The sequence below is a fragment of the Toxorhynchites rutilus genome, chromosome 2, assembly GCF_029784135.1.
Source record: "Toxorhynchites rutilus septentrionalis strain SRP chromosome 2, ASM2978413v1, whole genome shotgun sequence".
In the NCBI taxonomy this organism is placed as follows: Eukaryota; Metazoa; Arthropoda; class Insecta; order Diptera; family Culicidae; genus Toxorhynchites; species Toxorhynchites rutilus.
This window is the reverse complement of record NC_073745.1, coordinates 133,483,107-133,502,755: the sequence shown is the minus strand read 5'-3', so window position 1 is coordinate 133,502,755 and position 19,649 is coordinate 133,483,107. Positions and strand designations below refer to the sequence as shown.

The 19,649-nt window shown below is 39.9% G+C and overlaps 1 protein-coding gene across 7 annotated transcripts in view; it reads left to right on the top strand.

Moving 5' to 3' along the window:
• Positions 1 to 17,958, top strand: part of LOC129770135 (F-box/LRR-repeat protein 16) — a 91,617-nt gene extending 73,659 nt beyond the window's left edge. For all 7 annotated transcript variants that reach the window (XM_055772784.1, XM_055772782.1, XM_055772779.1 and 4 more), the window contains 4 exons: positions 1,037 to 1,210; positions 1,309 to 1,426; positions 16,836 to 17,031; positions 17,274 to 17,958. In XM_055772784.1, the coding sequence (XP_055628759.1) occupies positions 1,037 to 1,210; positions 1,309 to 1,426; positions 16,836 to 17,031; positions 17,274 to 17,571 (786 nt within the window). In that variant the 3' untranslated portion in view covers positions 17,572 to 17,958. The remainder of the gene's footprint in view (positions 1 to 1,036; positions 1,211 to 1,308; positions 1,427 to 16,835; positions 17,032 to 17,273) is intronic.
• Positions 17,959 to 19,649: the final 1,691 nt, after the last annotated feature.

The following is a 19,649-nucleotide window of genomic DNA, read 5'->3' as shown; positions in this document are numbered from 1 at the left end:
ACGTCAAACCTCACAATCACAGCAAGCCACTCACAGTTGATTCATCCAGTTTTGTTCATTCTGTTTTTCGTTCTGTTCTGCGTTCACGGAATGTGAGCAAAAAAAATCCCTGGTTTTGTCATTCATTGACATTAACATACCAGCTCATTCACTATCAGCATCGTTCTCGGACACAGACGAAACGAAGAAATTCGTTCAGGAAGATAAGAAAGTGCAGAATGTTCATAATAGTGACAATAAATAAAACTGTTCAAGCATGCAAAGTTTCCGTCTCAGTTAAATTGCTTTCATTATACATAGTGAATATGCAATTCCAATTCCACTTGTCAGAAATGCTTCAAAAGAAGAATTCCGATTTAAAATATACCGTCTTGACTCAAATTTCAAACATTTTTTTTTTTTTTAATTCTGAACACACGAACATAAAATGGTGGTGTCCAAGACACGACCGCAATGGGAATATTTCGAGTTTCCTTTTGCAAACGGATCAAACTATGCTATAGGATTAGTGGATGAAATTGCCAACATCCAGCTTTGGCTGACGAAGTTTGCATTCGCTGCTCGGATCGATTCTGCAGAATGCACCCTCGCCGTCCAAGCCTGTGAGTGTGCATGCAGATCTTGCTCTTTTGTTGGCATCTCCGCTTGCGCCACCGATTTGCGTTGCCCTTTCGGAGTAAATTCAAAAACAACAGGCAAGGCACTGACTCAATGAGAAAATCACACACATATCAGGATATTGACAATGAACAGTCACAACGTTCCTGACAATTCAATGGCAATGAATAAATGTGAATGAATTCTCATGACTCGAGCTTTAAGGAAAGCTCAGAGAGCACAGAGTGAATATGAATGAACACAGTTGTAAATTTGTTTGCCGTCGAATGAATGACATCGACAAGCAAAAAAACGCGTTACACTGATAAAAATATATTTTCTATGTTACTTAACAAGCTCAATATTTCCAAGCCCTGGCTGCAGTACTCTCATCAAGATCGAATCAAATTTTCATAGTTGTCTTTTGTTTCGCTTGCAGTCGCTTTTCGAGCTGGAACTCGCCGGATGTAATGAAATTACCGAAGCTGGACTCTGGGCCTGCCTAACGCCTCGGATAGTTTCCCTTTCGCTGGCAGACTGCATAAACGTGGCCGATGAAGCGGTAGGAGCCGTAGCACAACTGTTGCCTTCATTATACGAATTCTCGCTGCAGGTAAGGGTTTATAATGCTTGGCTTGGAGTAGCAAATAATTAGCCCATATGCTGTAATTAGATTCCAATAATATTGACGTGTAATTTCCCGTATTACAGGCATACCACGTAACGGATGCAGCACTTGGATACTTTTCTCCGAAGCAAAGTCATAGTTTAAGCATCTTGCGATTACAGTCCTGCTGGGAGCTAACGAATCACGGTGTTGTAAATATTGGTGAGTCAGAAACCTCTTATTTTTGTTCAAGACTTACAAAAATTATTATTCAACTATATATGTAAAACTTTGTATTAAAGCTGTAATATTCATAATAAGCATTTCTTTTTCATTCATATATTTCATTTAATTTAATCAAATAATAATGATGCTATATCATTCCAACATGTTGGCAGAATGATAATTGGAAAATAGTACGTTTTTGAAAATATCTGTGAATTGATGAAACCTATTTTACTCATAAACTTCTTACTTTCATTGATTGAGTTAGTTTTCTGAAGAACTAATTTCTAATTGTTATTTTGACGGAACAGTTCTAAGACGAGGATTTCCTACAAAACACATGACTTCAGAGCAGAATTGAAATTAGCTCCAACAAGATGACGAAAATCTCTCGTTCAATAAGCTTCAATTGAACATTTATTATATTTTGAATATTGTTTCCAATTCACAATGAACGAATTTGAATACAAATATACATCTAGAGCTCGAAAGCAATTCTCTGGGCAAAAAATGTTACGTATGATAGAGCGCTCATTTTCTTGTACTTAAAAATAGAGTGACAAAAATTTTAGGTAAAATCAAAAATCTAACCTCCTTATCTTTATACAGGTTTGAGGTTAACAATGTCGAACATTGTGTTTGTTTAACCCTTTTAGTACCCGCGAAAAAAACGTGCCTAATCGAAGAATACCGGGCCGATTCGGCGAATTTGCAGAGGATGCTCGTAAATGCTCGTAAAACGAAAGTAGAAGTGATATTTACAAAATATAAACAGCAGCATATTCGGAAATAAAGGAAGAATAAAACGATGTGAATTGTGTTTCATTATTTCTTGAAAATCATAAGAATAACATGAACATAAGACATAAGACGAACCATTTTTATTCATAGCTAAAAAGCAATAACAAAATCAAAATAGAGTCATCGGCCCTGATCACGAACGTCACTTCACGGTGAAAACAAAATAAACTGCATATAACCTTGCATATAACTCAATCCGTTTTCCCCGTAAAGTGACGTCCGTGAACAGGCCCATTATTTTTACGTGATTGAAAGAAATGCGTCAAGATTAAGTAGACCAAATTTTGATCATAACAGTTTTTTGAAAAAGTTGAATATTGAGTCTGACTTCTTAAGCGGCCACAAACTAGTTGAGCGTTTGTAGTCTTTGGAATTTAATGAAAATGTGATTAAATTATGTTTTTCATGAAATTGACAGTATTCGTCAGCATTTTTTTGTACACCCAAAATTGATTTTTAGCTCGAGTTTTGTCATCCCGATTTATGACATTGAATGAGACATAACATAACAGAAAATGTCATGACTCACAAATACTGGTAAGCATTTGTATAATATACATGGTACAGCAATATAAGATTAATGCGAGCGAGCGAATTAAAAGACAAATATGCTTTCCGTATACCTTGCCACATACACGGCCCAGACCGAGATAGATATTGTTCCTCTTCATGCGCTCCTTTTTTACTCTTAGAAAACACTTTCTAACTTCATTATATAATCAGGTGCAAAATTATCACGTAGCATCATTAGCCAGCGTGGTCGTGTAAAATAGCTTTGCATTCCAGCCGGCCTTGGTTCGATCCCCATTGACGTCGTATGGACTTTTTTTGGCACAATCCCAAATGAAATGAAAAAAGAAAACAGAAAGAGATGTCTGCTCGCATACATACAAACCATTTTTAAGCTTTTAAAACAGCTCATTATTTGCGCATTTGACTCAACAGCACACTAAATTGCATCATTTCTGCCAAAGATGAAATGTTTTCTGCCAACGCTAGTTTGGGTGTACTGTTGATCAAAATAGGTGATAGGTAGCAATGGTCGCAGTAGACGTATCTGAAATCTTTTGACAACAAATTTATTTGAATACCTGCATACCTGAAGCCGAGAGTCTTCTTGATTTTGGACAGCCGCATTAAAAATCTCTTGTGGTCAGGTACTAAAATCACGAAATAGCTGAAAAATCGGCCGTACGTGATGTGCTGAAACGTTTCCGTGAACGTACAACTGTTATTCGGATAGATCGGAGGACGTGTCGTAGTGGAAATTACGATCGGAAGCTGAAGCTGAAGGTATTGAGAAAAAAATAAACTCAAGACTCGGACGACGACATCGCCGAAAAAACACAACTCTATCCAAAGTACCATTCGGAGAACCCGTATGCGCGAAGGTTATCGTAATTTCCGTGCTTGCAAGCAACCAAACAGGACGTTGATGCAAAATCTGGTGGCCAAAGACGTGCTCGAAAGTTGTACAACAAGGTTTTAACGAATTACGAAGGAAGCTTGCTGATGATGAAATGTACGTGAAGATTATTTTGGACAGCTCCCAAGCCTGTGCACAACGTCGACTGGCAGCCTAGGCGACTGGAATTTCTTTTCTACATTAGACAAATTTTCGTCTAAAAAAACTAACTCTCTTTATTTTCTGTTGTAAAATATATATACAAGTCCTTCTAACAATTTATTACCTCCTCAGAACTCGCGATAAGTTTGACCCTATCGTAAAACCTCGAAGTAATCGGGATCTATCATAAAACTATACCTATGATTTACCCGATTCGCGAACAATGATCGTGCGGGGAAGTATTTGTTTTGGCTCGTGTCTATTGATAGTTTAGGGCAAACAAAACCCATATGTTTCTATGAGGTCGCTGCACCTGAAATTCCCAGGGGTACGACTAAAACGTCAAATCCCTCATATTGCCAGTGTACCCAATATTGCTGCGGTTCACTGACATTTTGGTTCTATCAATTACTGTTGTTTACAACTCGGTCCGATTATATAGTCGAATAGTGGCCAACTTCAAACTCCATGTTAAATGTGAACACCTCCATGTGAAACCGAAATACAAAAATCGCTCATGCAGTTAATATAAAGCAGCGCAGCGTTGATAAATAAATGACGCCATATTGATTTTGATTTTGGGTAGCCTATATTCAATTGATGTCTAACCCCTGGAAATTCCATGAGACCACTGCCAGAGGAAATGTTCCTAGCAAATTTAAGTTCGTTTTCGCTGACCAAGGTCCCACAAACAAGATAAGAGATTCAAAACTTGCAACACTGCTCTTTGTGAGTGGAACTAAAAATTCTTGTTCGATGTTTTTCAAAATATTTTATGTGTTTTTCAATCTCGTAGATCCTCATTCCGACTTCTCATTGTAAACCTATTTTTCGTGAATCGTTCGAAGTGCTTGAATTGTTGTTATCCGCGTCGTGTTGTGTATAATTCATGTCTCGCGAGTGTTTTGTTAATTATTAGTGGAAATAAACAATAAAGGCATACTACTCTCCACGCCAATTTTTTTCACCAAAGCGACATCTGGCCGTAACTAGTGCATGCCTCAACTGTTATACCTTTATATACTAGCGCATCTGTAGGTATAAACGTAGGCGCATTATCATGGGCAAACACTGCAAAAAGTGCTCCGAAGAAATCGAAGGCATCGATATGGTCGTTTGCCGTGGTTATTGTGGAGCTTTCTTCCATATGATCACCTGCTCGGGCGTATCACGTGCATTATAGTCATATTTCTCGGCCAACGCGAACAATCTGTTTTGGATGTGTGATGATTGCGCCAATTTGTTCCGGAACTCCCATTTTCGAAACATCTCGAACCATGCTGAACCTGATTCACCATTGAATTTGCTTTCGGCAGCTATTTCCGATTTACGGATTTACGAAGTCAACTCCACATTATTCACCAGCTACAACCTCTCTCTGGCCCACTATCGATCAACAAAGGAGTACTAAACGTCCACGCGAAGTGGAGCCAATCGCGCGCTCGAGAAACTGTCAACTAGGAAGTAAACTAGCGGGGGAAAATGTAGCTTCAGTTCCCATAGTGAAGAACGACGAAGACCGTAAATTCTGGCTCTACCTCTCCAGAATCTGCCCCGACGTGACGGTGGAAGCAGTACGTGCAATGACGAAAGCCAGCTTAGGAATCGACAATGACCCGCCAGTACTGAAGCTAGTACCAAAAGGCAAAGACACCAGCACGTTGTCGTTCGTGTCATTTAAAATAGGACTCGACCTTTCGCTTAAAAGCAAGTCACTCGACCCTGCAACTTGGCCAGAGGAACTATTATTTCGAGAGTTCGAAGATCTTGCGTCACAAAAATTTTACCATCCACCGATAACCAAAAGGACAGCTATACTATCAGTCACGCAGAAAATGTCGTCTCCAGCTACCCCCATCACGGATCGGAATTAATTCTTCGTCACCCGAGACGCAATATTTCAAGCATTTTGGGAGCCCCTAATCCCCGCTGCACAGTCGCGCTCCTCCAGCCAGCGTTCTTCAGTCGTCTCGGTCCTGTGCATAGGCGTGGAGACGGGGTCTTCCACACTGCTTCAACAGTGCATATTCGTTCCGTTCAATTCACCTCCGATAATACCAATCGCTTCCAGCATATCAACACCAACAACAACTACAATATCGCGTCAAGGATCTGTTGAAATGCACGTTGTTTCTAGTCATACATCTAGGGAACTCGTCTTAGAACTGACAAAAAGCGATATATCATCATCAACATCTTCCATCTAGGTCAACCCGGGACGCACACAAACAGGCTCTATGGACAGCCCTTGTCCTCTTAGCACAGTCGAGCCATATTCCAACGGTTCCTGCCGCAGTCGTCCCGGCCCTGTGTTCGAAAATGGAGATAGGGCTGTCCAACCTTTTACGTCAGGCATGTACGACTCTTTTCCGACCAGTTCAACCCCTGATTCCCTAATTGGTTTCAGTACAACCCCGTTCAATCGTCAACCCACGAGATTATCTACGAAACTCATTTCAACACCGGGACGCAACGAATCTGTGCACATGGAAACCCCTAATCTCCCCACCACAGTCGATATTTCCAGTCATCGTCCAGCAGTCGTCCTGGCCCTGTGTGTGGGATCAGAGAAGGGGTCTTCCACCCAGTTATTCCCGGTAATACGATCATGTATTTAGCAGTTCAGTTTCTGATCCACCTCCCGGTTCTAGCGCTACAACCAACTACTACGCAAGCTGGTTCGCACCCTGTCCCTGTCCAACAGTTATCGTCAACAACGGGGTAGCTTTGCCTAACAACAGAACTTTATCCATATACTACCAAAACGTCAGAGGTCTTCGCACTAAAACAACACAGCTGAAGCTGAAATTATCGTGCTGTGACTACGATATAATCGTCTTCACCGAAACGTGGCTCAGATTCTATATCTGCAATACAGAGCTTACATCGGACTACACCTTATTCCGGTGTGATCGCAACGAGGCTACTAGTAACCATTCAAGAGGTGGTGGGGTCCTAGTTGCTGTGAAACCAAAACTGCATTGTACGGCGGTTTCCCTAAAGGATTGCAGTCCGTTCGATGTTCATCTCTGCTATCTACCTTCATCCGGGTTCAGACGTTGGGCTCTATTAGACTCACGTTTCGGCTGCTCAACAAATGTTGGATCGTTCATCACTCAACGACGTTATTTTGCTAATTGGGGATTACAATCTTCCTCATCTGTATTGGTGTTTAGAAGAGGACATCAACGGATATTTGCCTTCAAATGCATCGAGTGACCAAGAGACAAGTCTAGTTGATTCCATCTCGTCGTGCGGCTTGGTCCAGGTTAACTCATATGTCAATTCGAGCAACAGGCTTCTGGATTTAGCTTTCACAAGTTCTCCGGATATCATCGAGGTACTTCAGCCGCCACTTCCACTGTTGCCCATTGACACGCATCACCCTCCGTTCGTCCTGCTTGTAGACATAGAGTTCAGTCACATATAAACAAATGTACTCTCCATCGGATTAAATCAACGTGGACTTCAGGCGATGTAATTTTGATTCCCTGAATGCCACGTTTTCGTCTATCAACTAGCACCAGATACTTAATAGGCAGTCTGTTGACGCAAATGTTCGCATTTTCTACGACAAACTGAACGACATTTTCTACGACATCATTCACTCAAATGTTCCGCGTCGTCGTCATCAAAACTTAAGCAGCGTTAGCAAAAAACCCTGGTGGACAGCTGAGCTGCGCAACTTGCGTAACCAACTGAGGAAAGCACGTAAACGATTTTTTGCGATCAGATCAGAAACAAATAGAGAGTGGTTGCGTGAAATCGAATCATCGTACAACGAAATACACACCTCAGCCTATCAACAATACATATGTAGACTGGAATCTAACTTAAAACAAAACCCACCGATGTTCTGGAAGCACGTTAAAGAACAAAGAGCTAGCAGTCATGTGCCAATCAATGTCACCTACAACGACTCCACAGCCAGTACAGCTGACGAATCCGCCCATCTTTTCTGTAATTTTTTCCAAAGTGTGTACCGTTCAACTTCACCTGTACCTCGCCCGGAATGTTTTAACAACGTTTCAACTCACAACATCTACTTCCCGATCTTCGGCTTTTCCAACGACGAAGTACTCGATGCATTGCTTAAATTGGACACTACTAAAGGAGCTGGAATGGATGCTCTACCGCCTACCGTGAAAAACTGCGCTGAATCTTTGGTGGTTCTTTAACGATGCTATTCAACAGTTCAATAGAACAGAGATGCTTTCCAGGTTTATGGAAAACCGCTGCTATGATTCCAATCCACAAATCCGGCAGTTTGTACAATGTCGTAAACTATCGAGGGATTTCGATTCTCAGCTGTTTCGGGAAGGTTTTCGAGTATCGGATGCATAACGTCATGTTAAATGCAACCCGGCCGATTGTCTCGGATTATCAACACGGATTCATACCACTACGCTCTACCATGACAAACCTAATGTGCTACTCCAACGTACTGTTCCGTGAGATCGAACAGCATAATCAAGTGGACTCCATCTATATCGACTTTCACGGCCTTCGACACGGTACCGCATACCTACGCAGTGCAGTAATTACAACACATTCGTCTACCGACATGGCTGATGTCTTACCTAACAGATCGAAAAGCATTTGTACAGCTGAACGCGTCGCGATCCAGCACATTCAGCATATCATCTGGTGTACCGCAGGGTAGTGTGCTGGGTCCTTTGATATTTGTCCTTTTTATTAACGATTTATGCCTTCGTATATCATCCGAAAAGCTGCTTTTTAACGACGACCTCAAAATTTTTCGTGTCATCGCATCTCTAATGCATTCTATTGCAAACCGACATCGACATCGTCCTGAGCTGGTGCAATGAGAATGGTATGAGTGTGATCATAAACAAGTGTAAAGTGATCACCTTTAGCCGCAGTAGATCTTCACTGTCACACCAATATGGGATCGAAGATGTTCCCCTGGAACGTGTACAATCTATCCGCGACTTGAGAGTTATAATGACTTCTAATACTTATGACAGACATACAACTGTACTAGCGTTGTACTTCGAAAATTGTATGTCTGTCACCATGTACAGCGCTAGAACCATGCAAGCAACTCGGTACAATCGTTGTACCTGTACCGACCTATTTTACCGTTGTACATGGCTACAGCTGTACTGTGCACAGCGCTATACGCGGTTAGCGGTGGGTAGCATGAACAAACCGAACCAAAACACTTGGTAAACATTCTTTTCACTGGCTTTCTCTTGAGTTAATAACTCAGATTGGGAACTTGTTTGTTGTGTTTGACGCTAAATAAAAACCTTTTTCATTGAAATGTGATGAAAATTGGTCAAATTTCTGATTGCCAGTTTGACATACGGTACAATGTACAACCAAAGTATGTCTGTCATGCTACGATGGTACCCGTACAACGCTGTACACGTACAACGCAAGTACAGCTGTATGTCTGTCCATGGTATAAGCTTAGTTCTCACGAACACGTTTCCATTATTACTGCAAAAGCTTTTTACGTACTTGGATTTATTCGCCGTAATGCTGCTCAACTGAATGACGTGTATTCACTGAAATCGCTATTTTGTGCATCCTAGCATCCTAGAAAACGCCGTTCCGGTTTGGGCACCTTACCATACGTACCAGATTATACGCATCGAACACATCCAGAAACTATTCCTACGTCTCGCACTTCGGAATCTGCCATGGAATGACCCTGTAAATCTTCCTGACTATCAAGATTGTTGCCGTCTCATTAATCTTGAGCTCCTGTCGGTACGGAGATTGAGACTACAACAACTATTCGTATTCGACGTCCTGATGAACAACATTGACTGTCCTGATTTACTACGTGAAATTCCACTCACTGTACCCCCGCGTCAGTTGCGGCACTCCGCTCTGATCGCCATTCCTAGGCACATGACTCATTATGGATCTAACAGCTCTCTATGTTCATGTCTTAGGGCCTTCAGTGTTGTTTGTGATAAATTCGACTTCAATATTACTCGACAATGTTTTATGTGTAGACTCAAACAAATACTATAGGTTCTGTGTATGTGTCTGTGCGATACCATCGAAGACTGGAAACAAATGAATAAATAAATAAATAGAAAATGGAAAGAGTGCCTGCAGAAACGTCTTCTTCTGTTTATTAAGGCTCACAAAGGTCCGGTGAAGTTTTGACCAGAATTGGCAAGCTGCCACTACAATAGTTTTGGCCAGATTTGACAAGCTGCCACGACAATAGGGTCAATTCGTCCAGTACCGCTCGAAAAATATTGGGTAATTGTCAAGCGGGAATTGAAGAAGGGTGCCAAAGTGACTAGGGTGCTGCAGACATGAAGAGGTCGTGGAATAAAATGGTCGCTGAGGTTGACAAACAGAGAGTTCAAACTGTGATGGAGGGTATCCGAAGAAAAGTGCAAAAATTTAACAATACTGTAACCGATTTTTTTTTTCTGAAAAGAACAATAAATTATCTTTAACCAATCACAAGATACAACTGGAATGTGATTCCGGATTGTCTCAAGCTTATATTCTACAAATATACAGTCAATCGCAAAATTGAGTATACATTGAGTTTTGCGGGGGTTTAAAAGATAAATAATTAAATGTGACTTATATTCATCGTAAAATCGATCCATTTTACTACGGGGTTGTGCCAAAACTAACCAAGCTAAAAAAGACGGGTGGGTAATGTCGGGGACATAACCGGAGTGACGTAGGACTATACAAAGGGGACAGCTTTTGCTAAATATATATTTCGAATATATTGTTTTATTTTCTTCTCCTACGTGAATACCTACCTATCTACCTGAAAAATGGATTAGTTTACTGTTTACTCTTTATGAACATGTTGATGATTCTGAAAAGAACCTTTGGTGTTGTGTTTTTGTTATCACTCGATATCCCCATCTTGTTCGGTTAAACCTTCCTGTTTAGCTATTGCGTTTGCCACTCGCCACAGCTTTCACAGTAGGAAAATTTCTTCCCATCCAGCTTGTGACATATTGTTCAGTAAATTACATTTAATGCGACGTGCCGGAGAAACACTCAGTGTCGCATTGGAGGTGATTTTAACCTGTAATTGAACATTTCCGATGACAGAGGTACAATTTCGACTTTCAATGTGGGGTCATAATTTGGACCCCGAACTCTATGTTTACAAAAATGTCGCATTACAGATCCATCCAATTAGCTAAAAGTCGAGCTAAATATAAATTACTGTACTTTCAATCTAGAAGCAATTTAAGAATTGGTGAAAATTGAATAATCGGGGAAGTCCCCAACCATCAATAAGCTCAGCACAACTGCCGAATTCTCATACTCATCCTATCCTGGTAAACAAATTATGAAAAAATCAATTTGTGTTTTATTATTATTTTGGATATTGTTTTAGAAAGCATTAAACTGTATTTCGTTAATTCTTTTTTGAAAGGTTTAATGGCCCTGATAAGCGCCCTGTTTTATGGAATGGATCAAATTTAAAAAACATAGTACTCGTGGTTTAAAAAAAACCATTTCGAACGCCCTCGATGCCGCCTTGTTCTGGATTTGCCACCAAAGCAGATTGTATAAAGAACAAACTTTTTTCTCATGCTACCCGCTGTCGTTTTGCGATTTTGCCACGTTTGCCACTCGCCACTCACTGCAACTGCCTGTTGTTGTCTTGATGTTCACCGAACCGAATGTGGTCTGTTCTGAATGTGGGTTTTCTTATCGTCGCGAGCAGCTTTTCCACTTCGGTGGCCGAAACTATATAACGCCGGCTAGGTGGACTGATGCACTGGTACTAACGCGCTCGGCCTAGCTACCCTTGCGGGGAACTCCAGACTAACACGGTTCGAGCGGGATTTTGCCTTTCCCTTCACTTTTCCTCCTTTGCCATATCCAACCATGGCTGCTTGGGTTGGTTTGTTGATGTGTTGTGATGCGAACCGCTGTGGTGTATGGTTTGAATGAGAATGATCGTTACGGCAGCGGAGCGGGGATTTTTAAGCTGACTGGCTGGCTCGAGAATTACGCATGTGTGAGACTGCGACCAATGTTTCGTTCATTTTTTTCTTTTTCCTTTCCAATCGTGCTTCATTCTATTTCGCTGCTGCTCTGGTTGCCCGTTTTGGTCGGTACGATTTGAGGAGCACAAAATGGACCAATCAAAAATGGGCACATAGTGCATTTGGACAATGCTTGATATTTCACAATTATTTAATTATTTATCTCAAGAAAACTGAAATGTTATTCATTATGATAGATGCGTAGATATATTTCCTATCAATTGATGCAAAAACCTTTGCGATCTATTGAGAAATGCTCGAGTTATAAGCGTTCCAAATCTTGCATTTTTTCCTACTTGTTCAGTGCCTAGATTTTCATTTCACCCCCTATATCTTCCGGTTAGACGTAGTCCTACGTCAAAAAATCTAAATTGAGTTACTTACACCATTGGATGCAGAATATAATAATCTATCGACTGTAAACTGACCATGTCATTCGGACAATTGACAACAGCTCCAAACGCAAAATTCTGTGTAGCAGACTGTAAAACGAAATTGCATTCAACCAAAGCGAACCCTGAACCCACAATATGGTATCGGACGATAGTGATCGTTTTCTCCAAGAAGGCAGATCAGAATCTTTAACAGATTTTTCTGTTTCGGAAAGCTCCTGGAATCAGATGTCGTCGAAATCTGGTAAGTAAGACAGCCCAAGGGCTTCCATGAAGTTTAAAAGCGCTGATCTGCATTTTTTCAAAATTGTGTTCAACCACAACGAACCAAGTGTAATGCATTCCTTAATCAATTTGTTTTCATTCATTAAGAGATTTGTTTGTAAAAAACAGCAAAAGTGAGTCAAAATATATACCATTCATGAACTAAGTCAAGAGCCGTAGCAAAATACTAATGTGTTGTGTAATGATATTATGTTTATAACTAGCATGTACTTGGTTCTCTCTGGCTGCAAAGAGAATGAAGTTTTGCGTGTCAAGCAGAAACATAATTTTGTTTTTTCATATTTCTAATGGTTCTGAATCAAAAACTAACGACGATGTGTGCTTACGGCATGAAAAGTAGTATTATGTTCGATATCCTGTTTGTAGCACGTGAGCGGTAAAATGATAGATTTGATCCGACGCATTCTATTAGTGGGAGCAAAAACTTCAAATTGAAATATCTCAAAATGATGTTTTTGGCGCTTGGTTCGTTTTATCAGAACCCCGACCATGTAGTGATAAAAAAAAATAAGAATGGTCACATTTCAACTTCATGCTTAAAATACAAACAAAAAATCTCCAATTAAGAAGTTGCAAAATTGAGTGTATAGTTCAGATTTTTCTTAAAAAGAAAATTGAAATCAGTTCAGAAATGTTAACAGATAACAAAAATCAATCCTAGGTATTAGATATGGCCCCCCTCTGGCGACCAGTGATTCCTGCAAGCACTGTAGACGAAAGTGCCTGATGGTTCTTGATTTCCCACCATATATACTCAATAGTGTTCAAGTTCGGTGATTTCGGAGGTGTTTTGAGTTGATAGGGACATAATAGAGCAGGCATTCCAGCACCACGAAGTCAGTTTGCTTCGGGTCATTATTCTGTAGAAAGCAGTAATCACGAGGGAGACCGAATTTATGAACGGGAGACTGCAGGTTACGTTTCACGAAGATCAATTAAGCCATCTTGTCCATCGCCGAAACGATAAACACCATGGTTCCAGTTCCAGAAGCCGCCAATTTACCATGCATCATCTGACTACCGCCGCCGTGTTTTATTGTGATAACCAGATGATGAATCTGAAGCCCCGATCATAATTCCCGTATAAAAGACCTTGTTCCAGAACTCCTTATGTCTGTTTACATATGCCTCAGCAAACTGTAGTCGTTTTTTCATTTTTCATTCACCTTTGAGAATTCATGCTTTTCACGGCCAACACTACCTCTCCGATTGTTCCTGTATGCTGCTCTCCGGACAGTTCGAACAATTACCCGTTCATTATCAGAAGATTGGAACCGTTTGCGTTCTCTACCGGGAGATTCTCCATGGTTCCTTCGTATTTCCACTCGTTTATGATTTTCTTTACTGTAGAGTGTGCTGCTTTTTCCTGCAATGTCTTACCACGACAATTCATACTTATTATCATTGTACGTGTAAAAATATTTATTTCTTTCCTTCAACTTACCATTTCGATAAAAAAAAACTTCAAACATCACTAGAAAAAACAAAAACCAACACTGGCCAAGCAATGGTTAAGTGTTGACACCAATTACTGATGAAAAAAAGTACGCTAACTCGCAAAAAAACTTACTTACAAGACTAATTTGTTCGGAGAAATTAAAGGTGTTTTGCGATGCCTTGAATAGAGATTTTTAATTTTTAAGAATAAACAATTAGCAGAAAAAAATTCTCGAAATGGTATTGCACATCAGCTAGTTAAATGTATGAGTAATAAATATGTATCAAATGTATCAATGTATTCCAAATATTTTATACCATATAAATGGAAAGTATCGTCAAGTAGCATTTGTTCCCTCAATTTTGAGATGGACTCTAGATACCAAGAATGTCGCAATCACATGTATTAAATACAACGTATTGGAACACATCAAGAAGGTTGTAGAAATATACTGTAAATGAAATGCGGTTAAAATGAATACTCTAAGAAATATGCCCATTTACCACGTCCACATACCGCTACAATCTCCGTTGTTCAAAGAATATTATAGCTTAACTAATTGTTCTTTAAGATATCAATCAATAAAAAAAATAAAAATAGTACATATACCTTTAAAAGAACAATAGTTGTAAAATTAAACTTTTTTTTTAATTTGCGGTTAAAATGATCATCTGGTGGTGGTAAAATGAACACCTCTACATATCATGTTAAATGGGTTAGAATTATACGTTGTTTCATGTCCATATTATGTCCATATATATTTTGAATCATTATTGAGAAAGTAGGTATATCTAGGTAGAAATAATCTGAGCCTATTCACCTAGAGTAGTAATTAGAATTTTCTCATACGTACAAATACGTAGTAAGAAACACATGGCGCTTCACATATTGGGGTGGCATATTTTCCCAGGGTTAAAGCCACAAAAGGAACACATTGAAGGGCAACATGTGATAAGGTATATCAGCTCCCGAAAACATAACATTCTAAATCGTTATCCGTGGTCCAAACTGATAATTTGTCGAAGATAACCGGCCGAATAACTCAAATTTCACGGGAAATTCCTCAAATGCGATGCGCGCAAAATTACATCTGAATGGCTACCGTGAGAGAAATTTCTGTTTTATTTATTTTTTTCTACGTTTGACAGTTTCATGCATAACAGGATGTCTAAAACCGGGTTCATACGGTGCGAGTAAGCATACGAGTCGATCTAGTCAGTTACTGCAGTGCAGCTACTCACACCGTGTGAACACATCATGCCAGTTAGTGTCATGTGTGATCCGGCTCGCACTCGCATCTCTCAAAACGTCAAGAACAGAATTTAGCGTTCGAATCAGGAATGCCAAATGTAAAAAAATGTCTTCATTTTGAAGATATTTAAAAATATGCGAAGATATAACAGACTTGAAAATTATTGGAAAAAACAATTAGTTTCTAAACGAAATCGTTGTTACTTTGTTTTTCACGCTTTTTTTGAGATAGTTTTCTTGAGAATCTGTAATATAGAATCATTATCAGGCACAATTTTCATTCAAAATTCACTCACAACTCACAACAAAAAAAAGTATTGTTCTAAGAAAAAGAAACATATTCGATTCAATCCTTTTGCCTTTCTGTTTTTCGGATAGTACCTTCAGTTCCAAGAAATTCAGCACAAAGTATTTTTATACACGGTCAGCGTGTATTTCGCGATAAAATAGTGTAATTATATATGCAACTGAAAACCTGAGACGAAAACTGCCAATAGAGAAGTCGATTTCGAATCAATCATTTGATTGCGGACCTGATTGCTGTTTCTGACTATTTGAGGGACATTTGAAAAATCATCTGGCATCCCTGGTAAACCCGTGCTGTTCAAGGCGCCTCTATATATACCAGGTGAAACAATCATATGAAATGCACTTTCAGCCATATTGGAATTGCTGTCGGTATTGTTTACAAATGGCATCAGATCGCTGCATGCGGCTGTCTACAAACTGCTACGACGCTTATTCGAACGATGCCTACTATGTTCCGCTTTCCCAAGTTTTATGAAAAAGAAGGGGTGATTTTGTAGAATTTCATTCTCATTCCACTACTCTCGCATGTAAAAATGCAAAAATAGCGTATCCTGACAATAACAAAACAAACAACCCCCGCTCCACAAACCGTAATCCCCTTCTTATTGAAGTGATGATCCTGCTTCACCTGTTATACATTGATATAAGCGCCTTGGTGCTGTTGTATCTAGTTACATGCCAGCAACTCACACTGTTTGAACAGACAAGGCGAGTCAACCGATTGTCAAGCGAGTTCGCCGGCTCAGTAGCTCCTCACTGTCAAGTCCGGGGCACTGGCAACCCTATCCCAACCAATGCAAATTGAGCGTAGGCAGCATAAAGCAGGGCTCGCGGTAAGGGGGCTCACGTATTGTTTACTGTTTGGAGTCCTATATGTTAATATATGATTCCGTTGGATAGTTTTCTTTGGAAAGCGATGTTTGGATACCCATCCGGAAGCTTTCTTGGCGATCTGGAATTAAAATCACTGCTCAGGATCGCGCGGAGCACTCCATTTTTAATTTCAGGTTATGATTTCTATGCTCATGCGTGTCTATGCTGGCTACAGAAAGGCAGCCATCTTAGCAATCTCTTGGTCAAGTCAGCTACTAGCATAAATATATGGGATGTATCAATTGGTTTTCAGTAGAATTATCGGAACTTGAGCACCGGTTCATTTTACTATCCCTGTTCAATTCAACCGCCTTTACCCTATATATGTATATTGAGGAGTAATACATTGAATATCTCTTTTAAAGAATACTATCAGCTGTTGTTTGAATTATTTTTCGAATAATATTATTTTCTGGTTTTTTCTTGAAGACCAATATTGATATAAATCTTCTCTCCTTTTCTCTTCTAGTGCACTCGCTGCCACATTTAACAGTATTATCGCTATCCGGTTGCAGTAAAGTGACGGACGATGGCGTTGAGCTAATCGCAGAGAACCTACAGAAGCTTCGTGCCCTCGATCTATCCTGGTGCCCGCGGATAACGGACGCGGCCCTCGAGTATATTGCCTGTGATTTAAACCAGCTAGAAGAACTGACCCTCGATCGGTAGGTACTAACATTGTTTGTCGTTGTTTCAGTGCGAGTATTAAAAAAATGCTGAAAACGCTGGATAAGCAGGTACCCTGTGCACCATGTAAAGCTGTTTTTTGTCGAACAAATAACGTTTAAGAAGTTATCCTTAATCCCAAAATATTCCTTTGATCATCACAATCATGTTAGAAGTAAAAATTGTGACCTAAAATAAACATATAAAAACATTTTTGATAATTCTCTTTTTCATTTTTCAGCTGCGTTCACATTACCGACATTGGAGTCGGTTACATCTCAACGATGCTGTCGCTGTCGGCGCTGTTTCTGCGCTGGTGCACCCAGATTCGTGATTTTGGCCTGCAACATTTGTGTTCGATGCGCAACCTCCAAGTACTCTCGCTCGCTGGCTGTCCCCTACTGACCTCCTCGGGCCTCTCAAGCCTGATACAGTTGCGCCATCTACAGGAACTAGAACTTACAAACTGTCCCGGGGCATCACAAGAGCTTTTCGACTATCTAAGAGAACATTTGCCACGTTGTTTATTGATTGAATAATTAATTGGTCAATGTTTCAGTTGTTCGGAGACAAACAGTTGTTTAGTTGTAATTCATCTGTGAAGATACGGTGCGATTAGCTGTTCAATAATCAACTAAGTCGATGGAACGATAGTGGGAATAATAAGCAAGTAACCTTACCTGAAGCAAGCAAATAAAGGCTAAACCCAACAAGAATACAAGTGATTAGGTATAAGTTGACAAAAGAAGTAACGTGAAGCTATGTCGGAAAGATTCCATTTCGATGTGCTGTTACATTATGTGTTTGAAAGTTTTACTTTTGGGGCTTCGTTATGCTGAACTGATTCACAATGGCACTGCAATATTTTCCGTGAAACAATTTTCAAAATAAATAGGTATTCTATGCACTTTTCTCGTGCACAATTATTTCACTCGCAATAATTTTTCAGAAACTAGATTCGAGAACATGAACTTTCCTTTTTGATTTGCGGTCGGCAACCATATGAGAAATGCCATGTGGTAAATTGAACATTAAAATCGTTTCGCTTTAATAGAATCTTCACTCTATTTGCAAATAAACATCTGCTGTAGCGCAGTTTTTCTTCATTTTGATCGAAGAAAACGCATTCGGAGAGAAAAATTGAACACCCGGACGAGAGAGCGATGATCGCTAATCGTACACCTTGGATATACTCATTCTCGTGGAGAAAATTCCTGCTGCGAGTTGAGGAACGTAATCGAGATCGATAAATCGCGATCTGTGCAGTTTACGATTAATCGTGAATCGAATCATGATCACTGAATTTCCATCCTAGATCCTACTGAGGAAACACTACAACGTACAAAATTCGCGGTGTATTTGGTGTCGTTTCCTTGTTTGACATGAGAATTGTTACCATTTGTTATTTAAATGGGTCCTATTATAAAAAACGTGTATAGATACCGAGCAAGTCGATAGCGTCGACCGAATGATGCAATTGTCATAATGTTTCGACTTATTTGGTTTGCTTGTTGCATATCTTCAGAGAATTATTTTGTTTTGGTTTGCGTCTCTAATATTTTCCTTCGTAAACGTTCGCGAAACGCCTAGATATACGCAATTTGCAACACATGAAGTTAGAGATTAGCTAGATTTACAAAAAAACGAAATTTCGCTCGGTGTGATAGCGATAATGATTGTATCGACTCCACGATTCGATTTATATAATAGGGCCTTATATTACTCTATTTTGTAATATACGAGGGCAGTCCGATAAGTACTTAGCCAACAAAAAAAACAAAAATTTTGGAAAAGTAGCGATTTATTTCTCAACATAGTCTTCTTTTAGCACGATACACTTGACCCAGCGATGTTCCAACTTCTTTAATCCATCTGAAAAATACGTTTTCTCGAGGTCTGCAAAGAAGGCCTCCGTGGCGGCGATGACCTCCTCATTCGACTCAAATTTCTGCCCGGCGAGTGACTTTTTCAATTTGGAAACAAACAAAAAAATCGTACGTGGTCAAATCTGAAGAATACGGTTTATGGGGCAAAATGGGGCACATAACGGACTACCAAAATGAGCATTTGTTGCCAGTTCATCAGAAACTGAGTTTAATCTAGAAACTGTGAAAGCCCCCTTACAAGCGTCTGTCAAGGTCGGACAAAGATCTTCCTTTTTGATATCGCAGTCTAAGTAGAGCTAATCAAATCAGAATATCGAATAGGCGTTTCAACCACACCTTGAAGTTGGATAAACGTGTTCTAATTGACTTTGAACTGCATTTGACCAACAATATTGACTATAGCTTTATAATTTCTCCTAATTTGCTTGAACAAGGCTTGAATAAGGGATTTGATGACAATTAGTTCAGGCATTAATAAGCATTGAGCCGAATAAAACCATCATAAAAACTTCACACTGATGGGGAATTGTTAGTCTGGTATTCTAGCAGATCGGTCAAGCGCGCTCCGACTCGGAAGTTACTCCTCGATAAGAACAGTTGGGAGCCTCCAGTCATTCGCCAAAACCAGGATTGTTTTGCCACCGGGTGGAGATTGAAATGCTCCACCCACTGCAGGATTGTGTTGCTAATGGCAGTCACGTGGGTCTTCACCTACAGATGGTTCTCGATAA